This window comes from Pagrus pagrus, assembly GCF_965226575.1.
Source record: "Pagrus pagrus genome assembly, chromosome: 10".
NCBI classification, from domain to species: domain Eukaryota; kingdom Metazoa; phylum Chordata; class Actinopteri; order Spariformes; family Sparidae; genus Pagrus; species Pagrus pagrus.
Window position 1 is genome coordinate 23,891,189 of NC_140194.1, and position 26,151 is coordinate 23,917,339.

Here is a 26,151-nt window from a genome sequence, read left to right on the forward strand (position 1 = left end):
GGTCCGGACACTTACTTGGAGGGAATAGCCTACATTAAGTGTCAGTACGAGTGCAAGAACAAGTCGCCCAACAAAGAGGTCTACTCCCATGTGACCTGCGCCACCGACACCAACAACATCCAGTTTGTCTTTGATGCTGTCACTGATGTCATCATAGCTAATAACCTGCGGGGGTGTGGCCTGTATTGATGACTCTGGTCAATGTTAGCCAATGGATGAAGGATGCTTGACTTGTGTTTACCTTTGCTTGCTACAACATGGGTTATGTGGCCCATATCGGTGATGTCATCACTTAGTTAATGTATTGATTGGTTGAACGGCTGCTTGGTTGGTTGAGACTTCTTTTAATGTATTTGTCTTTTTTACCTCGCCCAGTACTTTGTAGGATCCTAACACTTGTTTGTACATACAGTAGTACTGTGTTACTAGACTGATTGCAAATTGAAGCAAGTGCCATCTTAGGGGATCACCAGCAGTCGCCAAAGCTGGTATAACAGCAATCACTTCTCTATGCTGGAGTATTTCTAATCATTTTAATTTAATTTTGAGTCGTCATTCTTTGATTTTAGAATTGAAAATTTAAGCATGTTTTCCGACTTGTCCCAGTCACTCTCAGTTTACGTCACAAAGATGTTCTCCAGACTTCATCATGTGCACAAGATATTAAACGGTTGACAAGATTATGTTCAGCCATCTAAGAAGGCGCAAAGAAACAGTATTTATGAATTTTGCCTGAATTCTTTTGATATGTTGTACACATCGTTTTATTTTGATTTCTGATGACACTCGCTCTAATGGATGCGATGCGCTTCATAGTGTCTGACTACATCGTTGCACTAAGCCATGCTCTGTTAATTATGGAGCTTCAGTTACCCATATTCTGTAAATGAATAAGACATTATGAACTAAATCATCATATGAATAAATACAGAAAAAATCCAATGACTGTAAAATAGCTCATCATCATTATTAAGTGTGTTATTTTCACAGTAATTAATATCATAGCAGTTGCTGAGCCTTCTAAGAGGATCAGACCATGTGATTGTTTAATGTGAGAGAGGTCAGCAGAATGATAACTAACACCGGCATTACAAAACTGTCACTGACATTTTGAATTGGCTTTAATTGCTTTAAAAAATAAAAATGAAGTGTCATGGAATGTCAAAATAAGAATATATAAGAAGTTTTAATTATGTATAAAATAATGTCAAATTTTATTAGTTTGTATATTTTTCTGTACTTTTTTATAAGATGATTTAGTGACAATAATATGTCTCATTATAAAAATGTCTTATTCATCACTTTATTATTGCCCATTCCATTTCAAACAGTTACTTAACACAATGAATTAACAAGTACTGTAGGACAAATTAATAAACCAGAGTCCGTTCATCTCGTCCTGTCCTCCCCAAAGACACACACAGACTCTACACAGCCTCACAACAGCTTCAATATAGCAAAGCCTCGCTCACTGAAAACCTGTGGGAGGAGAGGGATTATCAGAGTGGACTGCTCACGATATTAAATGTAATGAGACCAAAGGTAATCCCACTTATCAAACATGACTGTTTTTCTAAAGTCACATTTCTTTTCTTTTTTTTTTTACTACAATGCGAATTTCACAGAAGTTAGGTCGACTAGTTCAGCATTTATATCCAGCTTAATCCCCCCCATGTGTCTGATTTGAACATTTCTGATTTTTATTTTTTATTGTTTTGAAAATTAGTCAAAGAAATATTTATTTTATATTTTTGGTGTCCATTCACTTGAGCATAGTCATGGCCGTTGGCAGTTCAGTCGTTTTGTTGAATATTAGGTAGCGTCGTGTGTTTTGAGTAATTATCATTTTGTCGAAAACAACCCAGCAGGAGTTCATACAGCAGAACTGAATGTGTTTCAACAGCATCATTATCACCAAGCCGTGGTGTTTTGGCCTTGAGATCATTTCATTTGGGAGTAAATTTGTTTTTGGTCCCTGTTGAGGAATGTAATCAAAATCGTGCTTTGATCAAATTTAGAGGAGGTATACAGTATAATTTCTTGTTTTCATCGCAAAATCCCTTAAATGTGTTGCTTATATTTAAATGTATGGTCTTACAGTTGTTATCGCTGCAATTTTTCTGCTATCTTTCTTCATTGATTGATTTTCTCATGTTGCGGAGTGCATGGGTCCACTCTAAAATCACTATAAAAAATAGCTACAAGAGGTAGTGTGCTGACTCAACCGCACATTCCCAGATAATGCTTCAAAGGAAGCATTGATTTTATAGGGCCCTAGGGACGCATCTATTGTGTGGGGCTGCACAGTGTAATATCCCTATTGTCCACCACTCTGCCTTAATAAGCCAGAGGTGAGCTTTGAAAGATTGTGTGCTGGTGAGTACATATGTTCCTCTGGGACTAGAATGTCAACCTTGTTTTAGCCCTGATGTTTTTGCTTTCTGCTGAGCGACTTCCATTTGTGCCTGATGGTAGTCGTCCCTGAGCTGCTGCAGGATTGAGGTTTGTTGTAGCGAGCAGCTTCGGTGAAATGAAAAGTGATGTGTGCGATCCGTGGGATCGGCTCCAGTTTGGGCCTCGATGTGTAAGCCTAAGAGATTTGTATAATGCCAGCAAAATATCATCAGCTTGTCCCTTCTCTCTTCATAAGCAACAGTTTACATCCCCACATAGAAACTGAGCTTTGTTTGTCTGACTGAGCCGAGTGTGTTTGCAGCGTTACTGTTGTGAGTGCTCCCTGGCAAACAGAGGCAGAGAGCTTCTTTATTTATTTATGAGCAGGGCATTTATATATTCCACTCTTCCCTCGGCTCTCAAACAGCGACGGCGTGTCTCCACACTCCGCTCCACGCTGACATTTTGACCAAAAAAAACAAAAAAACAGGTAGATGACGTCATCGGCTCCTCCTAACACATCTGTGCCAACTTTTCCCAATTAGAGACAGAGAGCTTGCCTACGGCTGTTGATCAGCCTGCTCTGTGTGTGTGTCTGTTTGTGTGCACACATTTGTCTGTGTCGCTCTCTGTGTATCCCCTGTGGGTTCTGTTTCTTCCCATTGTATATAGTTACCTACATGTGTGTCTGTTGATAGTACAGGAAAGGTCAGTGTGTGTGTTTTTGTGTGTGTTTGCATGCATGCTTATGAACACATGTATTCGTGGTGCGAGAGATAACATCAGCCCATGGGTGTTGTGGTAGAGTCAGTAACTGTGGATTAATCACCCAGAAGGCACCTGTCTACCCTTTCCACACACACACACACACACACACACACACAGACACACGTACACACACACGCACTGAAGGCACAAACACCCCCATGGGACTTCAAAATGTCACAACACCTTGCTTGCTGGTGCCAAATGATACCACCGTATCGAACCAAAGAGACTCACATGACTTTGTTTTTTTGCCAAATGAAGCCAGCTGCTGAATGCTTTTAGTTTATGATTGTGTCCTCTGACATAATACACCCATGACATGATGAGAGAGTAAAGTGATCTTACTGGTTGGTTTCAGGAAGTGCATCGCCGACGGTGACATAACTTGAAATATACATAAAACATCAAGTGTTCGTGCTGGAATGATGTCAAAAGAAGTCCACATAAAAGATTTCTATTAATTCACTTCTTTACGTCAGTGTGAATAGAAGCTTCCCTGCTTTTTTAGAGTACCTATCAAAGTATGTATGCGTCCAGTTTTGTTTTATAATTTGCATAAAAGCCAAACAGATTGACGATTCTTCTGTTCACCTGTACGCCCTGCCCCTGTAACAGTGTCATAACACGTTTCATTGTCTGTATGAAATATTCTTTAGCATCCTCCTCACTCAAAGCAGGGCAGCACGCTGGTGGAGAAATTTCTCTTTTTAATTAAATGAAGACACCCCTCTCCTTAATCTTTTTAAAAAATTTTTTTATACATTTCTGTCCTTATTTTTGTGCATGAAAGCCCGAGGAGCAGCCAGCAGTAGACATGAGCTGTGGAACATGGGCTGGTGAAATTTCCCTCCTTAATGAGTTAACAAGCTCCAATTCACATTCAGATGAAAGGAAGTGCCTACATTTATGTTTGCCCTCAGGGTGGTAATGGCAGCATACTGTTGGAGCTTTGTCTTCCAACTTCCTTCATGTCCGTGTTAACCTCAGGCAGCGCACAGACCGGGATGTATCCAAGATTCTGTTGTATGGCTTCATCAGTGGCATACTTAATCATTCAGAGTAGATTATCCCTCAATTTATTCATAACAAGTAACAAACACTTGAATTTAAAGGTACATAACTGTGTCATTGCACATTTACATCATATGCATATCACATACAGTATACTTACTGTGTAGGGTTTTTAGCCTTCTGGTTGTATTAATTCGCCTTGAAATCACCTTGTAGACAGTATTGTTGTGTGAACATGCAGCTCTTAGCACAGATTGATTTTGTATCTATTACATCATCACACTAAAATATTGAAACTATATGGGCTCACCTATCCTTAGAAACCCACAAGTGGCCCTAACGACTCTGAAACTCAGAGCTCACACGTGCCCTTAACGACTCTGTAAGGACACTCCCACACAGAGTTTAAAAGCCTGCAACTCCCCTCCAGTTAGTTAGAACTGAAGAAGCCTCTTGGATGAGAGGTGAAACATCTTCAAGGAACTGAAACGGCATCCTGAACTGAAAGTCCAGTTGCCTACGATACAGCACCTAGATTGCAACTATAGTAAACACAGACATGGTGATGGTGATCTCAAGCAAATAACAAAGCTATGCAAGTTGAATGAAAAGAAGTGGAAGTGAGCAGTGACAGGTTGATGAGGTTCTAAAGCAGGAGAGCCCAAAGGTTTTCCATTGGAGGGCCCAAAACTAAAACTTAATGACCGTCAGTGGGCCAAAGGCAATCATCTTTTGTATTGTATCGTTATGATGCAAAAATGGTACGATGATCCAAAGACTTACTGCACAGTGTCACTCTGCTGCAATATGCAGATCATGAAAAAGTATTAAAAAATTGGGATCCTACATAGTTAAACAGCATTTTCCTTAAAAAAATTGAAATAAAACATCTGGTTGGCCAAATCAAACTTTATGGCAGGCCATATTTGGCCTGCTGACCACGGCTCGGGCAGCCCTGTTCTAGAGGCTTGGTGACATTTGGACTACTTGTACTGCTGGTTAGAAAACTACCCCTTATACACCAGCCAGCATTCAACATTTCAGTCAATAAAGAATCTGTAAAGGGGGTAAAAATAAGCTTTCCTTGCAAACTAGCTAGCTTTCTAGCTTTGTTGTAAACAGGACAATTCAAAAGACATATTTTTACACCATCAACTTTTTTCTCCCTTGATGTTTCATTGAACATTAATGTTTCTGCAAAACAAATCTAAAACACACACTGGAAAAACAGTGTTCTGTATGGGATGTATAGTAAAAGGACCAAAAAAAGGCCCACTGTGTAAAATTGAAAGCTTTGACTTTTCTTTAACGATTATAGAGGAGAGCAGTTTGATCAAGCACATTGGTGGACTCAGCTCAGCCTTTTTTTATTAATGAGGATGGACACGTAGAGCAGGAGCCAAAAAGTGTGTCTCACCTCACATGGGATCACTTAATTTCCCCTCTTATGTATTATACTTAAACTTCTCCTCATTAGTACTTCGTAAGGTGGAGATGAGGTTCAGGCTTCCTCTGAGTGGAACTACCAGCAAAACAGTGTATGTGTGTGTGTGTGTGTGTGTGTGTATGTGTGTGTGCTTTTCACAACCTGTCCTTACTCCTGATGACCTGCCAATAAACCCCAAACAACCAGAGGAAGATGACAGCAGCAGGCGAGGCAGAGAGGATAGTGGGTAACATAGTTTATGTGCTGCTTCAGCCCCAGCAATAAATAATGGACTCCTTTAGGCTGCAGTGAAGGAGAGATTTGTGGGTAATGTAGTCTGAGGCTATGCTAGAGAGGGTTTATGGCCAATAGTGTATTTTTTTTTGTGTGTCTGGCTCTGATTTGAATAATACAATCAGTGGTTCATTCAGGTAACAAAGGTCCTAGTTCATGTGGCAGCAGGTGGCGGCACAAAAGAAATGGTAGCACCTTGTGTCAGTTAGCATAAACAATTTCCCACAGTGGCAGCCGAACGAAGAAGTATTCTGACTGAAGTTTGATCCTGGAGTTTAGTGCCAAATGATGTTTGCCAAGCACAATGTAAACAAGCTTCTGTGGTGTCTTTTCGCTGACCTACTTATGCTTCAGAGTAGTATAGTTTTGCCTGTAAATGCTTTCTGCTCGTCTCATAACATGTTCACTTCCCAGTCAACCTTGCCAATTGATGAAATGAGCACTTAAGCCTGTGCAGAGGCAGGGAGGTGGTGATCCACTGCTTGACCGGGAGATGATTCAGAAAGCTGCAGGGCACAGGCTGTGATGAACTCTGTAGAGTAAAGGAGGCAGAGTTTAAAGTGGTAAAAGTCTCCACGCTCTTCATGTTCTCAACCATCAACTGCTGCAATGTTTTCAGGCTTTAACCCTCCAACCCCCTCTGTCGACGCCAATCAAGGCCTGACTATACTGTACAGATCACCTACAGCAAAATCTGCAAAGCTGTTTCGTGTGCATTTGCTTGTACAGTACACGTGTATGAGTGTGTGTGTGTGTGTGTGTGTGTGTGTGCGTGTGTGCGTGTGTGCGTGTGTTGTATTTTACTGAGCACTGTAAGTAAAATATGTCTGCTGTATCTCCCTCACTGCTGTGATAATTTATTGAAAGTTGTATTTATACAAGACAAATGATAATAAAGCACCACATGAGTAACTTGAGATGTGTGATTATTTTTTCCTGATCCAATTATCTGTGTCGGTGTTTGTGTGTATTTGCATTTGCAGGATATATAATAAATGAGGATGTTTGTAATTTTTTTCATATTTTCTGTGTCAATTTCCTGAGCACACCCACTCTGTAAACTAACACTGCTACTGTATGTTGTTGCGACTGTATGTGGGTGTGAGACGAGGAAATCGCTGCGTAATATGCATCAGAATGTTGTTAATTTAATTGAAGATGAACAAGCAATAGTTGTGCAGAAAAAGTGTTATTTCCCTTGATGTCTCTGTTTCCCCTTAATTTCTTTTCTCTCTCTTTTCTTAGTTTTAATTGAACAGAGAGAGGAGATAAATATTTCTCTCTCTGTAAAAATATTGTTGTCTCATTTGTGTCGAGTTTGAACTCTGGTCTGTCCATAACAATGAAAGTGTTTCCTCGGTCTGGCTCCGATGCAAAGGTTATAGATTGGTGGTAACTTTACCTTTCCCCTTCTTTCCTCCTCTCTTCATCATCACCCATCCACTTTTTCTCCCTCTCCGTCCTCTGCCTTTTCCTTTTTCCCCTCTCTCCTCATCTCATTCTCCCTCCTTCTAATCCTCTTCTCTTCCTTTCACCTGTCCCCTTAATCTCCTCTAATCCCATCCATCTTTTTTCCTCCTCATCGTCTAATTTATTTTCTCATCTCTCCCCATCCACCTCTTTCTCCCCCTCTCATCTTTCTTCCTCCTCCACAGAATCGCATGCACGAGTCTCTGATGCTGTTCGACTCGATCTGCAACAACAAGTTCTTCATCGACACTTCCATCATCCTCTTCCTCAACAAGAAGGATCTGTTCGCAGAGAAGATCAAGAAGTCTGCACTCAGCATCTGCTTCCCCGAATACACAGGTAGGAAAAGAAAAGGACAAATTGTTTCTGAGTGTGGAGGTGAGAAATACCACATCTCCAAACATGCAAGCAACAACATTTGACAGGTGCAAAACATTGATTTCTTTGAGAACACAAAAAGATGTGAACCAGTGAAACGGAATCCAATTACACAGGACAGGAAAGGAGATCCCGATATATCATAAATTGTTCGGCAGATTCGCTAGGCTTTAAAGATGTGAAAAGCATGTCCAAAACACACCTAAACCATTTTAACTTCGCCCACATTGCTGAGGAAAGAGGTTCATGGGGCTGCTCATCTGTAGACTAGTGAAAAAATAGAACTACCATTAAAGCTGTGGTTGTTCAGGTTGCAGAAAGTAAGTAACCATTGGGGGAAAATAATCCTTCTTTCCTCCAGAGCCACGCCTCCAAAACACATGAACACACACTGCCTGACTACACTGACACAGACTGCCCCATAGCTCTCACTGACCAGTTGGGAGATGAGTTAAACGTTAGTTACGTTTTATGACCTCTATTAGCTTTATTAGTCTAATACATACATAATAAACAACTGTTAAATGCCATTACCAGATGAACACAAGCAAAATAGCCGTCAAGAATGTACGTCAGTCTGAAAAGTATACCCAACAGTTTACACTTCGCTCTAGTGTTTTTCAAACTTTTTTTAGACCCAAGAACCACCTAACCAATAAAAAAAAAACGTGTTAACTTCCCAACATCCCAAAAACAATCAGCCTACTTCAACTATATAGCACAAATTATAGCCAAATAAGATGACAGTGTCGCAAAATGGTCACAAAACGTTCAGTTACATCGCAGAAGTCTGATTAAAATAATAACGTTTAAATTTATATACAAGTTGATTCAATATTAAAAACAACACATCCATCTACTCACGACGAGGCTTTGGAGTCACTCTGTATCAAATACAGTTTAAGAAGCACTTAATTTAAACCATGATATTACCAGATTTACTCGCAAACCACTAGGGGGCTCTCGCATACCCCACTTTGAGAATGGCTGCTCTAGGTTTGTGCTTTGTGCTAAGTGGTTTAGTCGCTGCACAAGTCTGTTGCTGCCACACTCAGAGGCAGTGTGCTTTGTGCTACTCAGTTAGCTACTGTACTGAAGAACAAGCCCATTGGCTGTGTACTGTGAGCGCGGCGTGTCCTCATTGCTAACTGTATCCAACTGCCTCATGTGTCACTCACATGTAAGAAAACACCTACCATATCATCAATCATAATGAATGTTAACACTGAACATGGCTATTGTTACTCACCAATGTCAAGTTGGTATTGTGAAATTTTGGCTGAACTTTCTTTGCCATTCATGTGTGACAAGCCGTGGAGATTCTGTGTTGTGCTGGAAGCCGGCCGTTAGTTTCTGTCAGCAGACTCCATTTCTAAACTAATGTTAGCTACTGTTGCTCTCAGAGGAACTGAGACGAGGCACTGGAGAACAAGCATAAAGTCCCATCCTTTGGACTGTTGCAGCCTGAGTCCTTCACAAGAAACCCACAGTCCAGCAGCTTTAAGTTAACTTAAACAACTTAAACAAATCGTCCACAGGCTTGTATAGGCAACTGAGAGAAACGGGGAAGGTCTCATTTTTCACGTCGCGTTACAATCCGCTCACTTATGGCTGATAAAAAGGTGATGAATACGTGTATACTGCTACAAATTTTTTACATAGAGCCTGTTTAATAGATTTCCTAAATTAACTTACCAGTCCTAGCTTTGAGCACAAGTCAGTCTTGAAAATGTATCTCGAGTGCAGTTTTGACGTTTTTGGTAAATACACTTATTTGCCGTCTTGAACATTAGATGAGAAGGTAATCTCTCACGCCTGTATGTTAAATATGAAGCTGGATCAAGCAGCCATTCATCTTACCTTATAAAGACTGGAACTGGGGGGGGGGCAGCTACAGTATCCCGGCTCCATCTAAAGGGAACAAAGTCTGGCTATGACCATTTCTAAAGCTCACTGATTTACAAGTTTAATCTTATCTGCTTAATTGGTGCAAAAACATAAGTTTGGGGAAAAAAAGCACATAAACCCCTGTAGAGTGGGGAATTTCCATTTCTACACTTTGCCCATAATTAATGGGCTGTAATGGTGCTTGTAGGCAGATTCTGAACAGAACCAGGCTTGCTGTTTCCCCATTTTTGTTTTTTTATGCTAAGCTACGCTAAACGGCTGCTCGCTGAAGCTTAAAATTTCCTGTACAGACACGAGAGCGGTATCAATCGTCACGTCTTCACACATTTCCCAAACTTGTGAACTATCCTTTATCTTAAGACATGTTGTAAAACTGCCTGACAGCCTTTATGAAGCTGAGCTGATACTATAAGAGGGAGGGCTAAAGAGAGTTAAAAAGAGTTGATCTAATAGTCTGAATGACTGCCAGCTGTCTGATCTTGATGTGATTCCCAGAAGTGAAATAGTTTTCTGAAATCCCTCCCGTGTTTCTGGCCACTGATTAATCGTTGCCTGATACAGCGGATTAGTTAGTTTGTTCTGCATTGTACCTCCTGAGCTGCGAGCACCAACCTTGACATTTACTGTCACTGAGCCGTAAACCATTTGGAGAAATGCGGCCCTTTAAATCAAAGCAGCTGTTTACAGCGTTGAGTCGGGTTGAATTATCAGGTGTCGGCAGGAGAGAAACAAAATAACCAAATGTTTGATGTGGCCCATTTGAAGAACTGCGTAACCTCGGTTAGAAAAGAGCAATATACATGAAGATTTACTTTACTGTGATTAAATGGATAGCAGAGAAGGAGTCAGTGATAAATGAAGGAGAGAGCGGAGCAGCAGAGAGGCTGAAATTAAAGCTGTGGGGAGGAGAACAGGAGACGGATCTCTTCATGTAGAGGTGAGAGTCAGATGTAGCCGTGGCAGTGAAAAGGAAAGGGTCAGGAGTCAAAGAGCAGGAGACAGTCACGCTTGGTCAGCCATGAAGAGAGGAGAGAGGTGATGGCAAGTGAGAGCTGTCTCCTGCCGCCTTCACACAGACGCAGCCCTTTCAGTCGATCCTATTCATTTCTGTCTCTCACGCTTTCTGCTAACTGCCTTGATAATCACAGTAAGCCTGTCTGACATGTTGCAGCTCTTTCCTGCTCCCCTGTCACATCCTCTGCTGCCTTCCTGCGAGAAGCCTCTTCGAATAGCATGCTGTTTTTAAACCCTCACTTCTTGTTCTGTGCAACAAAATTAACTAGGGAAAATCTTAACTACCGTTCATGAATCAGAATTTCAGAACAAGGAGAAAAATCGTCTTAAACAAAGTGATAACTTTTCAACTTTCCCCCGTCTTTCACTGTTTCACTGTTCAAAGACAGGGTAAGCAACATGGCTACAGCTAACCACCTGGCTACTGTACAAGGCAAAGACAACTGTAAGAATCACAACTGTATGCTAGAATCCTGATCTCAATGCTAGGATCTTGTAGAAAGACTGCCAGATTTGAACCGTCTTAAATCCCAGTGGTAAGGGAACATGTATCAATCGGGGAACAGACTTTGACACAACACTGGAGCGTAGAGTTTCCACAGTTATTCCAGTTGTTCCACTGTTACCTGGCATAGCGCCCCAAGGAACTTAAAAAAGAAGGAAGGGTCATTACGTCACTGAAATATGCTTTGGTGCCAGACCGTGGTGACAGCTGTATTGACGTCTATGGGAGATGCACGGAGTAACACACTTAAACACATTGTCAACGCATTGTTCACAGTGTAATTGCAGTCTCATCAGCGGTATTTGGTCTAACCTGCCCCATTTAGTCACAATATTATTAGCCTTGTCAATCATTTGGAGAGAAAAAAAATGTGTTTAACCTACTCTCTGAAGTGTGTTCTTTCATTTAATGGAGGCATTTCTTCTTCATAAGTCATATGAGGGTGATATGTTGTGCTTTAGTGTGTTTCTCAATGTGTCTCTTATTGACCCTTACACAGCTGTCGCCACAGTCTGACACCAAAGCAAGATTCAGTGATGTAATGACCCTTCCTTCTTTTTTAGGTTCCTTGTACCAGGGAACACAATGCCTCTTCCTGTTCTGGTTGCACAATGGCAGATGTGCTTCCTTTGTGCTGTAATTCGTCCTTGGTTTTTTAGGAAAAAATCCAGCCCAGGGGCCACGCCAAATTGCACAATAAAAGAGAGGTTTACAGGGAACCAATCTTGCGGATGGTGTCGTTCTGCTACAGCTATTACACTGTGCAATCAGTATTTACTTTAGAATGAAAGCTGCCTATTGTAAGTTTAAGATTTAATATTCAACACAAGATTGGAACAAAACTGCAGTTTAGTTCTCTATTGTAGGACAAAAAACTACACGAACTAATGAATAAATAGGTCACAAAAATAAACTCTTATGAAGGAGTGTGGATCTCTCAGCTTGAGGAAAGAAGCGGCTCTGCAGTCTGGCGGTACAGCAGCAGATACTTCTGTATCTCTTGCCAGACAGCATCAGGGTGAACAGACTGGGGCTGTGGTTTACAGGGATCTCATTGGGATCGCCATTTTAACAAATATATCCTATAAATGCATCATGTGTTCCTCTCTCCAGGACCCAATACCTACGAGGACGCAGCAGCCTACATCCAAGCACAGTTCGAGAGCAAGAATCGCTCTCCAAATAAGGAAATCTACTGTCACATGACCTGCGCCACGGATACAGGAAACATCCAGGTGGTGTTCGACGCCGTGACCGACATCATCATCGCCAACAACCTCCGAGGGTGTGGCTTGTACTGAGCTCGCCCACACACCCCCGTAATGTCCTCCCCCTTTTGTCCCCTCTTCCCTCTCACCCTTCCTGTCCTCCTCCTCCCCCTCCTCCTCCTCCTCCCCCCACCCCGTTCCTGTTCCTTTGACACTGCTGTGGAAATGATGACGGTGATGATGACGGTGATGATTCTGCTGATTATTTAAAGAAAAAAGAAAGAAAAATGCAACTAGGTACATATTAATAATGAGGATAATTTAAAAAAAAATAGGCATACGTATATATAAATATATATATATAATGTTTTTAGTTCTTGTCTCTTCTCTTCTCGCTTCGACTTCTCCTCCTGATGTTCTTTGGCCTGCTGCCAAGCAAACAAATTTGTTTAAGTGGAAAACACGAAAACCCTGCAGCCGTGAAAACTTCTTGAACAAAGTCAATGAAAGCCTCTGTTCCCTGTTCTCCTCTTCTTTTTCTTTCTCAGCTGTGTCTTTTCGTTGTTAACAAATTCAAATCCTGTACTTTTTTTGCAGATTTTTTTGTATCATTACTATGAATATGACTGCTGTTTTATTTTTGTTGATCGTGTGTATATTTATTACATGAGTATCAGTCTGTACACTGATTTTTATTCACATTTTGCCTCACCTTGACACCTTTATTTGTGTATGATTTGATTTTGTTTATTTTTTTAGTCATAGTAGTGATGATGTGATAACATTTTTTGTGAAAATGTCGATAGCACCTAAAAAACACCGGGCAGGTCGAGAAAACCCTTAAAAAAACTCTAAAGACCTGCTGAAACTGACAACACTGATTTTAACATTAGTCTTTTGTTTACATTAGTCAAGACATTTTTAAGATGTTTGTTGTCAATTTCCTTTTTTCTTTTTTTAGAGTAACTTGTATTGTTTCACTCCCCACAATTGGGTTTTCATCGACAGGAAGTGAGGCTTCCTGTCTCTCTAACCTGGCCTTAGCCATTAGCCAACCACAGGTCATGGCCGAGCCTGAGAGCCAATAGGAAATGTGCTAAAATGTCCTATCAGTGCCATGTAACAGGTACTGTACTGTAGATAGCTACGCTTAGAAGCAAGTACACAACGTTATAACTCTACCCTCCTCACTGTTATAACCTCTAGACCTACTAACATTCTCCATGTAAGGAAACTCACTCCTGGTTTGATTATGGTTGATTAATTTATTAATTTATTTATTGATTGATCACCTGTCCTACACATACCCCTCTCTCTCTCTCTCTCTCTCTCTCTCTCTCTCTCTCTCTCTCTCTCTCTATTTTTCTCTCTCTTCATTTACACACCACCATCATGCCTTTACTTCTCACACCTCCATCCTTCTCTTTTTCTTTTTTGGCCTTTTTGCACGGTGTCCTGCCGTCCTGATTTCGGCCACAGGGCCCGTCCTTTCTTTCCCACCCTTCTCTCCCCTCCTCCTCCTCCTCCTCCTCTCCTCTTCCACCTAAAGCCCTGACACAGATAGCATGAGATACTCAAGCCTTTGTATAAAGAGACAAGTTAATTAATAAAACTTAATAAAAAATCGCTTCACATAGATACCGTTGAGATAATAATTTTTAAGAAAAAAATCCTTTTCATAAAAATAGCAAAAGATGATTAAAAAATGTGGAAAAAAAATACAAAAAAAAACCTCTGAGAAGACGGATAGCAGTGACAACAGGAGAGATGATCGGCTCCTGAATGGGACGGGGCGGGGTTGACGAAAATACAATTCGAAAGTTTCGAAGGGTCGAAAGGTCATGTGGGAGGCTTGCAAGAAGAAGTGTAGATTTTGGGATTCTTACAGTGACAAGTAGAATTCAAACCGTCAAAAAAAGGACAACAACTCTACACCTGTAACTACAATAATGAATAAAACCAATGAACGTGGGTATTACAACAGCGATCGAGATGACCCTGTAATATTCTCAAAAGATAATCTTTCTTGTGCTTTGTAGCTACAAAACGTTTTCTTTTCTCTATATCTCCCCTTTTTTAAAAATAAAAAGATGTTTTGCAAAGGGTTCCAGTTTGACAGCGAGCTGACTTGGAACCACGACGATCTCAGACAGACCCCGTGTTGTTGTAATGCTCTGAACTGTGGCCCGCCCTCCTCTCCTTTTACCGTTTTGCCTGTTTCCCTGCATTAGAACAGTGTCCTCACTTTAGCCTGACTCAGAACGATTAAATATAATATTATAACAATATCTATTTTTTATTATTTCAGAAAAAAAAAAAGACAAACCACTTTTTTTGGGGAGAGCACGTTTCTCGCTGCGTCTGCTAGTTAGAGACGCCGCATGTTCACACATCGACGCTGTATAAAGTCATGCTCCTTTCTTCTTCTTCTTCTTCTTCTGTCTCTTTTCAGTTCGACACACAACTTCCAGGTCTACAATGAAAAGCACAGTTCTCACGTCACACACACACGTTTTCGCACTCACACACATACACACACAATAAGTAGATTTGGAGATTTGATATCTATTCATACCTAATCTATGTTACCCCTCATCGATCTATCTATCCATCTATCTATATAGACCTCTCTTTCTTGCTCTCTTTATTTCTAGTTTTTAAAAGAGAAAACAACTGTGTATAATGACATGATATACCTGTTTCTTTGGCATTCTGTTCCTGTTACCTTCATTAATTTTTTTTATTTTGTTTTTACCTCCTCTATGTTCTGTTCTATACCCAGTGAATGCTTTTTTCTGTGCAGCTTTTTTTCTCTCTCTCTCTCCCTCTACTCCTCTTTAGTGAATGGTTGTTATTTCATGTGGGATGTCCGTGCTGGAAAAACCAATCGAATGTAGTGTTTACATTAAAAAGCCACTGTTTTCATGACTACAAAAAAGCCATTCAGTATCACTGTGTCTGTGTTTTTGAGTCTCCAGTTAGTTTCCATGTAGAAAAAAAAGTTAAACCTCGCAGGTGAAACACAAAATCTAAAAAAAAGCTTGTAGATGCTAGGGTCACATATGCTACATTTAGTTCAAACACCTTGTAAACCATGTCGTCAGACGGCTTGCTGGCACCAAAACCGTTACCTGAGTGAAACGCTTGCCAGCAGAAATATAAATCAAGTCAGTCCAGTACCATAGCTGAAACAAAACCAGCTTCAGGATTATTGTTGGCACACAATGTGACACCCGGTGAGACAGCACAGATGATCACTTTTAATTGCATTTTAATAAGCTCTGCTGTTTACAGCTGGGCGTCTTATGGCCAGCAGCAGGCAGCCTGATATTGCCGCAGTCACAGAGGAAGAAAATTAATTATCTCAGGAGACGAAACTTACAGTGGAGTCGGTAAAACATACCGGGCTGACCCAGCTTTGCAGCGAGCACAACTTAATCTCCTGAACGCCTCTACACAGATATTATAGCCCATTGTTTCATCTCAGCTCATGCATCATCTTGAATATGCACTCGGACTTTTCAAAGGGAAAACATTTACTTTTTGTCTTCACAGTGACAGATTACTTCTACTTTTTGATTCACGTATTAAAGTCAAAGGCTGTTTTAATGTCATCTGCAATAAAGTGAGACTAAATGAGCCTGGGAGGTTTGACAAAGTGGATTATTCTACAGTCATGGTAACTGCATCATTCCCATCAGCTGTGATAGCATTTTACTCATTTCTGATTGGACATTTCTGATTGTAAAGTGGCTGGCTGGCTATGCATTTCTTATTGTCATCATTGTTTACTGTAAATGACTAGTACCTAATAAAAATATCAGTATCAAAAAAAATATATATAAGCAAATTGTATCAGGGTGGCTGCCTCCACTCGCAATATCCTTCCACTGGCTCACTTCCTTGGTCTAGACTGAAGTATCTCAAGCACTGTTGGATGGCTCTCTGTGGAATCTGGTGGATGCATTACTCTGCAGACTGTCTTCATCCAGCACCATCAGCAGGTCAGTGATTTGATTGGCTTTGGTGTTTGACCAAATACCATGGATGTATTAAGAGAGTTGGACTCAGCCTCGCTGCCAATGTGTCCTAGTTGCCACTCACAATATTGCAACAAATAAATCCCCCTGTGGCCAAGAAGAATTTTCCCCCTTAGACCATCATTATACAAGAGCTGTGTGCAGCAGAACTGCAGCCAAGCACAAGTTTAATTCAAGTGACTGGGCGCCATCTTTGAGTCCTGTATGCAGTTCTTACAATACATACATTCCCATCAGTCTGTACTTTGTGAGTAAAGGTAAATGCTAGTAATCAACATTGCTACACAAAGGTGGTTAACAAGGTAGGCATTACCTGTGAGACATGCTGATGTTATCATTTAGCTTAAAGCACCGCTGTGCCTAATGTGGCCTCACATGTGGGAGCCTTCAGGGCTTTCTGCCAGAAAGCCACCCAGGAGACTGTCTGCAGTCTGTGTCCTACATGAAACCAAAGGTGAGTCCTGGATTATCATTTTAAACCACGATCTCATCCTAAACCTAAATAAACTGAGTAAAATCTGATCTTTTTAAAATGATGATAAAAAGTCAACATGGACTTTAGGTTTCACACGGGACACAAACCTCAGTCTCATAGTTCATTGGTTCTAAATCTGGAGTCAAGATCCCCAAAGGGCTCGCAAGTTACTTTCCAGGGGGCGCCAGATGGTTTTGGAGAAGAAATAAAGTAAAATATTTTAGACTAGGGAATAATTTATTCATTACGTTGCCTGTACAAGGGATACAATTTACCTGAAAATAGATTTCATTCAGTGTGTTTGTGAGTGTGTGTGCACATGAGCTCTGCACGGGGGTGGTGAACGCCAACAACTTTTTCTGGGAAGGACTGATGCCTGAGGTAAAAGTCCTGTGTTTGACCCATCCATCCATTTACTCTTCACATTACCATGACTTCCTAAAGGCACTGTCTGTTAGAGAGGCCTGGTGCCAGTTGCACCAACTGGTCTTTACAAAGCCTGGTCCTAACTGCTGAATTGGTCCAGAATGGATTCTTAGTTTCTTAGGTTGTACCAACTGAACTGAAGCCTAGTGGTATAGCTCCTTTAAGGAATAGGGCAGTGTGTAACAAGTGTGTGGTGGAGCGAGAGAGAGAGAGAGAGAGAGTGGCTGAATACAAGCAGAACAGAGAAAGCTGAGCAGTAAGTTCACAGTTTGTCAGTAAGTAGACGAGGCAGCTTCCCAAGACCAAAGTAAATCTTGGTCTTGAGGCTGTCCTACTCATTGTGTTGCTAATCATCTCTAATTGGCTGCAGCGTTGTGGAGGATCACAGAAAAGAAAAGGCAATTTCACAGAGATTGAGATGAGAAAATGAAAGATCTGTGTAGACACAATAAAATGTTGACTGCCAATAAGTCCAGCGTAATAACAGACTTCCTCAAAAAATCATGGAGTTTTGTGAGATTGACGAAACTTGATAAACTGAAACATTGTCTGCAACAAGCTTTAATGATTTGTCCCCTCGTGTGAATTCAGCAAATGTAATACATTAGGTAATTCTTTGTATAAAAAACACTGTGTCAGTTTGTCACAGTGTGTTGCAGCACCAGCGTGTAGGCTCTCTGTGACTATGTGCCTAGGTGTAAGATTTACAGCCGGTCTTCATGAGACGAAGGCTTAAAGGTCCTATTTGTAAGAAAAATTGAGTCTCACTCCCAACTCGTTTGGCCAGCCGCCATCCCAAAGCGTCAGTTTTTGAGGAGTTTGGAAACCCAGTGCATCATTATTTGACAAGTTTGGGAATGAGACTCAAACGGACTTAGCTTCAGACCAGCTGTAAGTCCTGTTGGTGCATCCGGTGCCAGGAGGCTAGCTTCTCACAGAGCTGCTGTAGACTCGTCTTATTCACAAATCACCAGTTAAAACCACATTATCTCTCAGCTGCAGAAATAACACGTGAAGTGTTATAATTATCCACAAGAGCACACGAACGCACACAAACACACACGTGGAAACTTTTTTATGTGGAAGCTGCAGAAGTGTAGTGTGTTTTTATTTCTGAGTTTGTATTATTACCTCATTAATATTGTAAATATTAAAGTTCTGAGTTTGAATTTCTTCTCCAAAACTACACAGTGCCCCTTTAATAAGTGTTCTTGTTTAAATATATCCGCTCATGTGGTCGACCTGTGCATTACCTTGTCCGGCTCTATTAAGTGTCCTCACTGTATCCCCGGACTTTTGTAATGAAATGAGTGAACAATTATTGAATTACAAGGATGAGAACCATGAAGACCCAGGTCATAAAAAAGGGGGAGATTCTCTCTCTAAAGGGACGGAGAGTGGAAATGCCGGAAAAGGTTTTCACGGTTTAAATATCTGTCCCTCCTCATCGACACACACACTCACACACACATTATGATAACACAGATTCAACCCTCCTGTCCTCTCCTCAGTTGACCCCCCGGTGGGAGGAAGTTGTGGCGTGTGTTGACATATTTCAGCAGGACAAACACAAACACATTTTTTCCATCGTGATCACACACACACACACACACACACACACGCTGGAGATGCCTACTAGAGTTAGTTTTTACCTCCAATCAGTTCTGAACTTCTTCACACACACTGTCAGGAAATAGGATTTTCTTCTTCATCCTCTATTGGTATTTGCTGCGTTGATAATGTACAGTATATACAGTGTGTGTGTGTGTGTGTGTGTGTGTTTGCAGTACAAACACACACACATACACATTGTACACAGAGCCACATCCTGTCAGTGCACTGACATAAAGCAGGGGAGTAATCCTGCACCTACTGTACACACACACTTCACCAGATGACACACACTCTGGCCTCTTGTAGAGGTGCGTTTCAACTCCACTGCAGGTGCTATTGACTGGAAACATCATAGACACACACAGAGATCAGAAAGAATCACTGTCAGAGCAGATAGAATAGTAAATGTGAGCTGGAGTGATAGCAGGCGGAGAGAGAGATAAGTTGTGTTGGACAGGATTCATTCACACATGAAGAAGAGGAGTCTTTCATCCTCGCTGCCGTGGCAGTAGCTGCGAGGAAAAGGCTGGTTCACCGGGTTCAAGCATAACAGAGAGAGAGGAGGAGAGAGGCCGGGCAGATGGAGAGAGCCATCAAACAGCAACAGAGAAGGAGGGAGGAGGTGTGAGGAAGGAGAGCTCTGAATCTTATCGACTCCACTCGCCCTAATTGCTTTTTTAAAAAAAAATCATTCAGTCCCTCTCCATGCCTCTTAATTCCCTCTCTGCTGCTCTTTCACAGCTACGCTGACAGTTTCGAATATCTGGTTTGTTTATTTGGATGCCTGTTGGCTGTTGTATCACAGCAGCTTCTGTTTCCACGGTGCACATAATTTAATAACTGTATATAATTTAAGACGCTGACAGTACAAATCAGCTCCAACTCACATTTACATAACGACAATGAGAGTGCAGCGTCCTCGTGATTATTACCATTGTTATTGGATTATTATAGTCATCATATTATCATATCAATAACTATTACTGTTACTGCTGACCTGGGTGTCAGTTTTCATCTTATTGAGTTTTGATTTTACGGCGGTGTCAGTAGCCACTGTAGCTGTCTGAGGTGGGTAACTATCGTCCAACAATGTTCTTACGCCGCAAGTGGTGGAGTCACGGCTGCTGCTGCTGCAACGTAGTGCACCGTCATCCAGCAAGCTGTTGCATGCCGGTCAGATATGTGTGAGTGCACAGTCCTGGCACATTACTTTGTAAGTGAACGTCTACTACCAGTGAAATAAAATGATTTGTGACTGTTATATTTTTCCATAAAATTGTCGAATGAAATTGTGTATACAGTTTTGTAAACAAACCGGTATTATATGAAGTAGAGCTGCATCAACACATCCTCATACCTACACGATTTAAATTAAATGTCATTTTGGGAATCACTGGCAATCGGCCTATTAAATCATTTCATAGGCCGATCGCCAGTGACTCCCAAAACGGCATCACCATTGCAGCGTACCAGCGACAGACATACCAGACCTCGGTTGTACACTCACAGTTTGGGGGTTGGGGAGACTCTGTGTAACCATAACGCTACAAAAAGAACAACTACACTTAATGAGTAGTGACAAGGCAACCAGATGAACAGATAAACAGCCAAAACCCCTAACATCTGCCATAACTTTAGTGTCAACTGAAACAAAATAACTTGTGGGGAGCAGAGGAGTCACAGGCTGACGACTAACCACTGTGATGCACTGCGATGCACTGACATTAGTCATGTCCACTTTTCTGCAGGAAGGAGGGTGAACAGGTTGGTGGTATTTCCCCCCTTTTGCTGTACTGTTGATCTGCATTTGCTGCAGACTGGGCTGTCCACCGACATGCTGTCTCTTTTCAAAATCCAAAAAACTCCCACTGGCGAGCACACTCTTTCAGGTCTCGCTCTCATCTGTCGGCTTTGACATGGTTTTGCACGGCAGTAATTAATCAATGAGTAGTAGTCACACAATGAGGTAGTAGCTAGCTAGCTACCATGTATACAATGTATACCCACCGGACTCTAACCGGCTACTGGGTTATATGCACAATATTATCATATGTGTATTATTTATACAAAATCAATATTCATTTTGAAATATCACCAGTTCCACCCCTATTCCTCCTATACCTACACCTTGACTTTGCTCTCAAATGATGCAAATCCTGTTTGTTTGGACGAAACCATCCGTCCCCGACTTCCTCCTCCCCTATGCAGACTTTGTTGCCCTTTATAGTATCTCGCCTAACTTCCTCATTTGCTGCCTTAATAATTACGAGGGCCACTTAAGGTCTCCACTGAACAAGAAAAGTAAATATTGGTTGTGATAAGTTGCTTCAGTTTACCTATATGGTCAGTTTTCTGATGAGGACAGGCTTACTGCCATTATTGATTAATCTACCCAAATAAATCTATCAATCATTTAGTCTCAAAACAATTGAGAAAAGTGCTCATCACAATTTCCCAAAGCTCAAAGTCACGTCACCAGATTGCTTTATTTGTCCAATCGACGATCCAAAACCCAAAGATTCTTTATTTACTGTCATGAATGATAAAGAAAAGCAGCAAAGCTCACATTTTAGAAACTGTAAACAGCAAATGTTTGACATTTTTGCTTGAAAAATGACTGACATAATGAATCGCTTGTCAAGATAGTTGGCAACTTTCCATCACCTAATCAACTAATCGACCAATCACTGACCTGTTATTTTTTAAAGACAGAAAAAAGGAAATAGACAAGGAAGTTTGAGTAAAAACACCCAAAGAAATCAGAGGAAGTAGAGAGGCCACAGTTGGAGAGAGGCAGGTATTGATTTTTGATTTATCAGGATGAAGACTGACAGGAAGAGATTGACTGATGAGCCGAGTGACTGACAGCTGCATTAGACAGTCGACTGTCAGGATTCTTAAATCCTAACCCCCGAGTGGCCTCACCTCCTCGCTGCTAGTGAGATATTTTTAAATCCTGGAGAAAACATCAATGAATCATCAAGTGAAACCGAAGATAACAGCAGTCACATCAGCTCTCTGCTTAACTAGCTGAAAGAGACACAGTGCCTTCTTCACACATGGAAGTCATATTTAACAGGACTGCGAGTGGCGAAGACTTTGATCATTTTTTACTGAATAACAAGCCAGGCTGGGACTGAGGAAGTGCTGCATGGAGCATTCTCCTCCTAACTAGGCTTTATCTGCTTTAGAAAATAACAGGCAAACGCCATTCTACCACACAGCACTCTGTGTTTATTATCTTGTGTCATGCCGCCTCGCATGCACAACTCTTTAGCTTGCAGGCATACAAGTAAAAGATCAACCTACACTGATAATGATGACTTCCAATGCAAAATGTTTTTCTGTTTTTCACTGGGCTGAGGGAAATTAACATTTAGTTCTGCATAATATTGTCTGTGTGCATGAGTCAGTGCAGGTTCTTTACAACAGCTGTCATTTTAATAGCCAACAGTACAAAGCAATACTTGAAATACGATGTTCATTGCCAGCCTGAAAGCTATTATGATCAATAAAAGAAGATGGGTTGTATATGGAAATGGAATCTCTGTCAGGTTTAATTCAGCGAACTTTGTGGTTTAATATCCCATTTGGTCAGGAGTTGTCGAGCTTTTCCCCACACAGTTAAAAAGACTTTTCCGGTCCTGCTGACAACAAAGCCAACAATGAAACGTACAGTTAGATTAGCCTTTCAGCAGCAAAATATACTCGGACACGTTGTTTGTCCTGGAGACTATTGAATTTGAAATTAAACTATGATTATGAGGCTTAAAGTGCTTGCCCTCAACTTTAATTAGAGGGTGTTTACCACTGAGGCAATGTCATGAGTTTCCAAGTCACAAGGAGTCTTCACTTTCCAGAAGCCTTTCCCCGCCCTAAGATCTCTGCTGGTACAGCCTAAAGACAGAAAGGCTGGCAACGTGTATGACACCGCATGCAACTGTTATTATAGGGTGAAACAGCAAGAGACTGCAGTCAAACAGCAGTTCAACACAAGACTCCTCAGAAGAAACACAACATATCACTTAAGTTTTTGGATTCAATGTAATGCGTGTTAAGTTCAACATGGTTTAAATAGAGTTAAGATTAAATATGTTAATTTATTAGCTTTAGTTCTGGCAGGCCCTGGCACAGAGCCATGCTAACAGCTTTTAGCCCATATTCTCCCAAGCTAAGCTAAGTGGTTTCTGGCCGTAGCTTCGAAATAATGCATGCAGAAATGAGTCGTATCGATCTTAACGTCTAACTCTCTGCAACAAAGCAAATAAACCTATTTTCCCAAAATACACCCATAAATCAGTGCGCGAGTAGCACAGACCTATGATTTCATGTCAGAGAGACGCTGCCGGAGCCTCACTGATTACTGTACAAAAACACAATTTTATAACTTTATAGACGGAGATGGAGACAATGTTTTCTGTTTTTCCCTCTGATGTCCTCTGGCTGCTCTGCCAGTGATTGACATTGGTGGCTCTGTGATTTACGGAGTTTCCTGATGAACAGATGGCTTCTCTTGTTGCTAAAGTCACTGCCAACAGTGGCTAACTGTACTAAGCTCCAAGTGAACATGGCTGGATCCGGGTCCAAACACAGACTCAGAGACCAACTGCTACCAGTTTGATGACAGGAAATCCTGGAGGGGCTTACTGGGGTGGTTTATAGAGTTTAGCTGCTGTTAGACAGTTATCGCTAGCTTTTTTAGTCATGCAGCTAAAGTTAGCAGCTGTATTAGGTGACTAACATTAAGCCCTGGGTTGCCAGGAGCCCGACCTGGCAAAAAAAAAACACCTTGGTACAGTTAAGATCAACGTCACACGGTGGCCATCTCTCTCTGATTCACGTTAACTTAGGAGAACTGACAATCTTTTTTATCATTTCACCGCTTACCAATTGATCAGCAACTGAAAAGAAAATGAATCGCGAAAATCAAAACCGACAGCAGATCATATTTCAAGATAAAACGAAAGTTAGCATTCACCCACGTCCTAGCCAAGTTGGATTACATGCCATGCGTTTTACTTTCAGGCTTATGAATGTGTTTACAACGTGTAGAATTAATTCATGCCTTTCCTATTGCATCATGTAAAACTATGAAATACTTAATGTTAGCTTTGAAGTGGTTTAATGCTAATGCTAATCGTTGTCTAACAGAAGCTAATATGTTGTTTTGCCTTGAAATATGGCCCAATGTTACTCAGGATTTTCACCGTCCATTGTCTTTTCAGTTGGTGATCAATCAGGAAGCAATGAAATTTTAACAAGTTGACAGATTCCCTGTGTTTACAGGACGTGCAACCTGGAACACAGCTGTACAACATTTAAGGTTCACACCCTGACCTCAACGTCATAGAAAAATGGCCGCCATGCAATTATGGTCTTTTCCCAGTTGCCATCGGTCTTGGCTGCAGTGTCAGGTCCTGCTCAGGCCATGTTTGGCCAGCCCTCTTATCATGTAATCGACTGTGCTCACTGGGAGTTAATGGCTGGGCAGTCACTTTGACGTCTAGCTACATGGCAGGGGGGCGTAATTCACTTTCGGAGCTAATGCTATTATAAACGGCAATCAATATCCTCGACAAATAACACTCCAGCGTGGGTTTCCAGGATTCATTCCTTTATCCTGATCTGCACCAAAAGTTAATGGGCTCTATTCTGGACCAAGACCCATCCTCCATCTAAGTTATGTGGAAATCCATTCAGTAGTTTTCATGTAATCCTGCTGACAAACCAACCAACAAACAAGCAAACGGACATGGGTGAAAACATGACCTCCTTGACGAAGGTAATAAATGAAAGTATGAATGAAACTGTACGGCTGGATCATGTGAGTCACAGCAAACTCTTTTCCTAACGCTGGTAGCTAACCCCATGACTCCTGTATCAGTATCAGAGACATGTTATGTTGTAATCAGTTGTAAGCAGGTTGACTATGCTCTGTTTTGTCTCATTTTCATACCAAATGTTCCCCTGTATAAGCTATGATGTACTTCACGGTACATTTGAGGCATAGAGGCTGACGCATCAATTTCAAAGGCAGCTTTTTTTGCTAGCATTGCTTTTCAGCACAGAAAAAAGCTGTGTAGGTTAAACTAAAAACTTAAAGAGATTTAGGAGGAAGTGCAGCAGCAGAGAGGAAGACAGGGAGGAATGGAGGAGAGAGGTGGGAGGCAGCTGGAGGAGAGATGGAGGCAGATGAGGACAGAAAGGGGAGTGCAAAGCTTATCACCTGTCAAAGCTTTGCAATAATTTTTAAGAGGCCCGCGCTGAGATCAAGCAGAATTAGCAATCATCATTCACCTTGAGATGTTTAGTCAGGAGTCTGCCAATTTAATGAATCTGGCTCGCTGCCAGTTCTAATCCACTGAAGCACCAGTTCATCTTCAAGGTATTGACAGTACACAGCACAAAACAACTTTTAATTGTTGTTTCACAGAACATTTACAGCTGATTTCCACCAATGCATTGATTTCATATCACCAGGTCAATACAAAAAATTACAAAATTACCTATTGCTTCCCTCTGGTATCTACTGTAGATAGTATCAGTTTCATTTCTCAGTTCAGATATCTGTATCTGTACGTCTTTTTGGATGAGCACTCAACATTTAGTACCCATAGCTGAGGCTGATGGGTATCTCATTCATTGTGGGGACATTTTGGGAAAAATATGATTTGCTGTCTTGCACCTCGACCCAAAGAAAAGGCTGCTAATATAAAACCCATTGTCTTGGTAATGACTAAGTATATTTTGATATTCATGTGCACATTCGATCTTGTCAGCAGCGCCATAATGTTCATAATGCCAGTTTGAAAACCGAGCGTCTGTCCTGCTGCCTGTCATCGCACTTTGCAAATATGAAAGTAGAATTGATTTATCACAACACATCAGTGTACCTGGATGTCATCAGCTTTCATCCACCATCTGGCTGCCTTCAGGTTACACACACTAATTCCACCAGCGCCGCCTCCATCACGCTCTTCTCCTTCCTCTGGCTCTCTCTGTGAGTGCTCTGTTTGTGTCCCAGGCCTGCTTTATCCACACCTGGTCCTCTGGCCTCTGCACCTCACCTTACTGCGCTTTCAAAGCCACTACCTGTATGCAGAGATGTTCCCCATCCGCTCACCAACAATTCAAGTTATGTAGATGGTTTTCTACCCTGGAACATGGGGAGATTGGCAAGCTGTCACTGTTGCCTTACCTACTGTACCTGACTGATTTAC

General features: G+C 41.3%; 1 protein-coding gene across 2 annotated transcripts in view; it reads left to right on the top strand.

The window, feature by feature from the left end:
- Positions 1-16,016, top strand: part of LOC311264289 (guanine nucleotide-binding protein G(o) subunit alpha) — a 109,907-nt gene extending 93,891 nt beyond the window's left edge. The window contains exons 7-8 of one of the 2 annotated variants that reach the window (XM_084365034.1): positions 7,549-7,702; positions 12,282-16,016. In XM_084365034.1, coding sequence (XP_084221160.1) covers positions 7,549-7,702; positions 12,282-12,469 — 342 coding nt within the window. In that variant the 3' untranslated portion in view covers positions 12,470-16,016. Of the gene's footprint in view, position 1; positions 6,811-7,548; positions 7,703-12,281 lie in introns of those variants that run through there. The other variant, XM_084365035.1, reaches the window with a different exon arrangement.
- Positions 16,017-26,151: the final 10,135 nt, after the last annotated feature.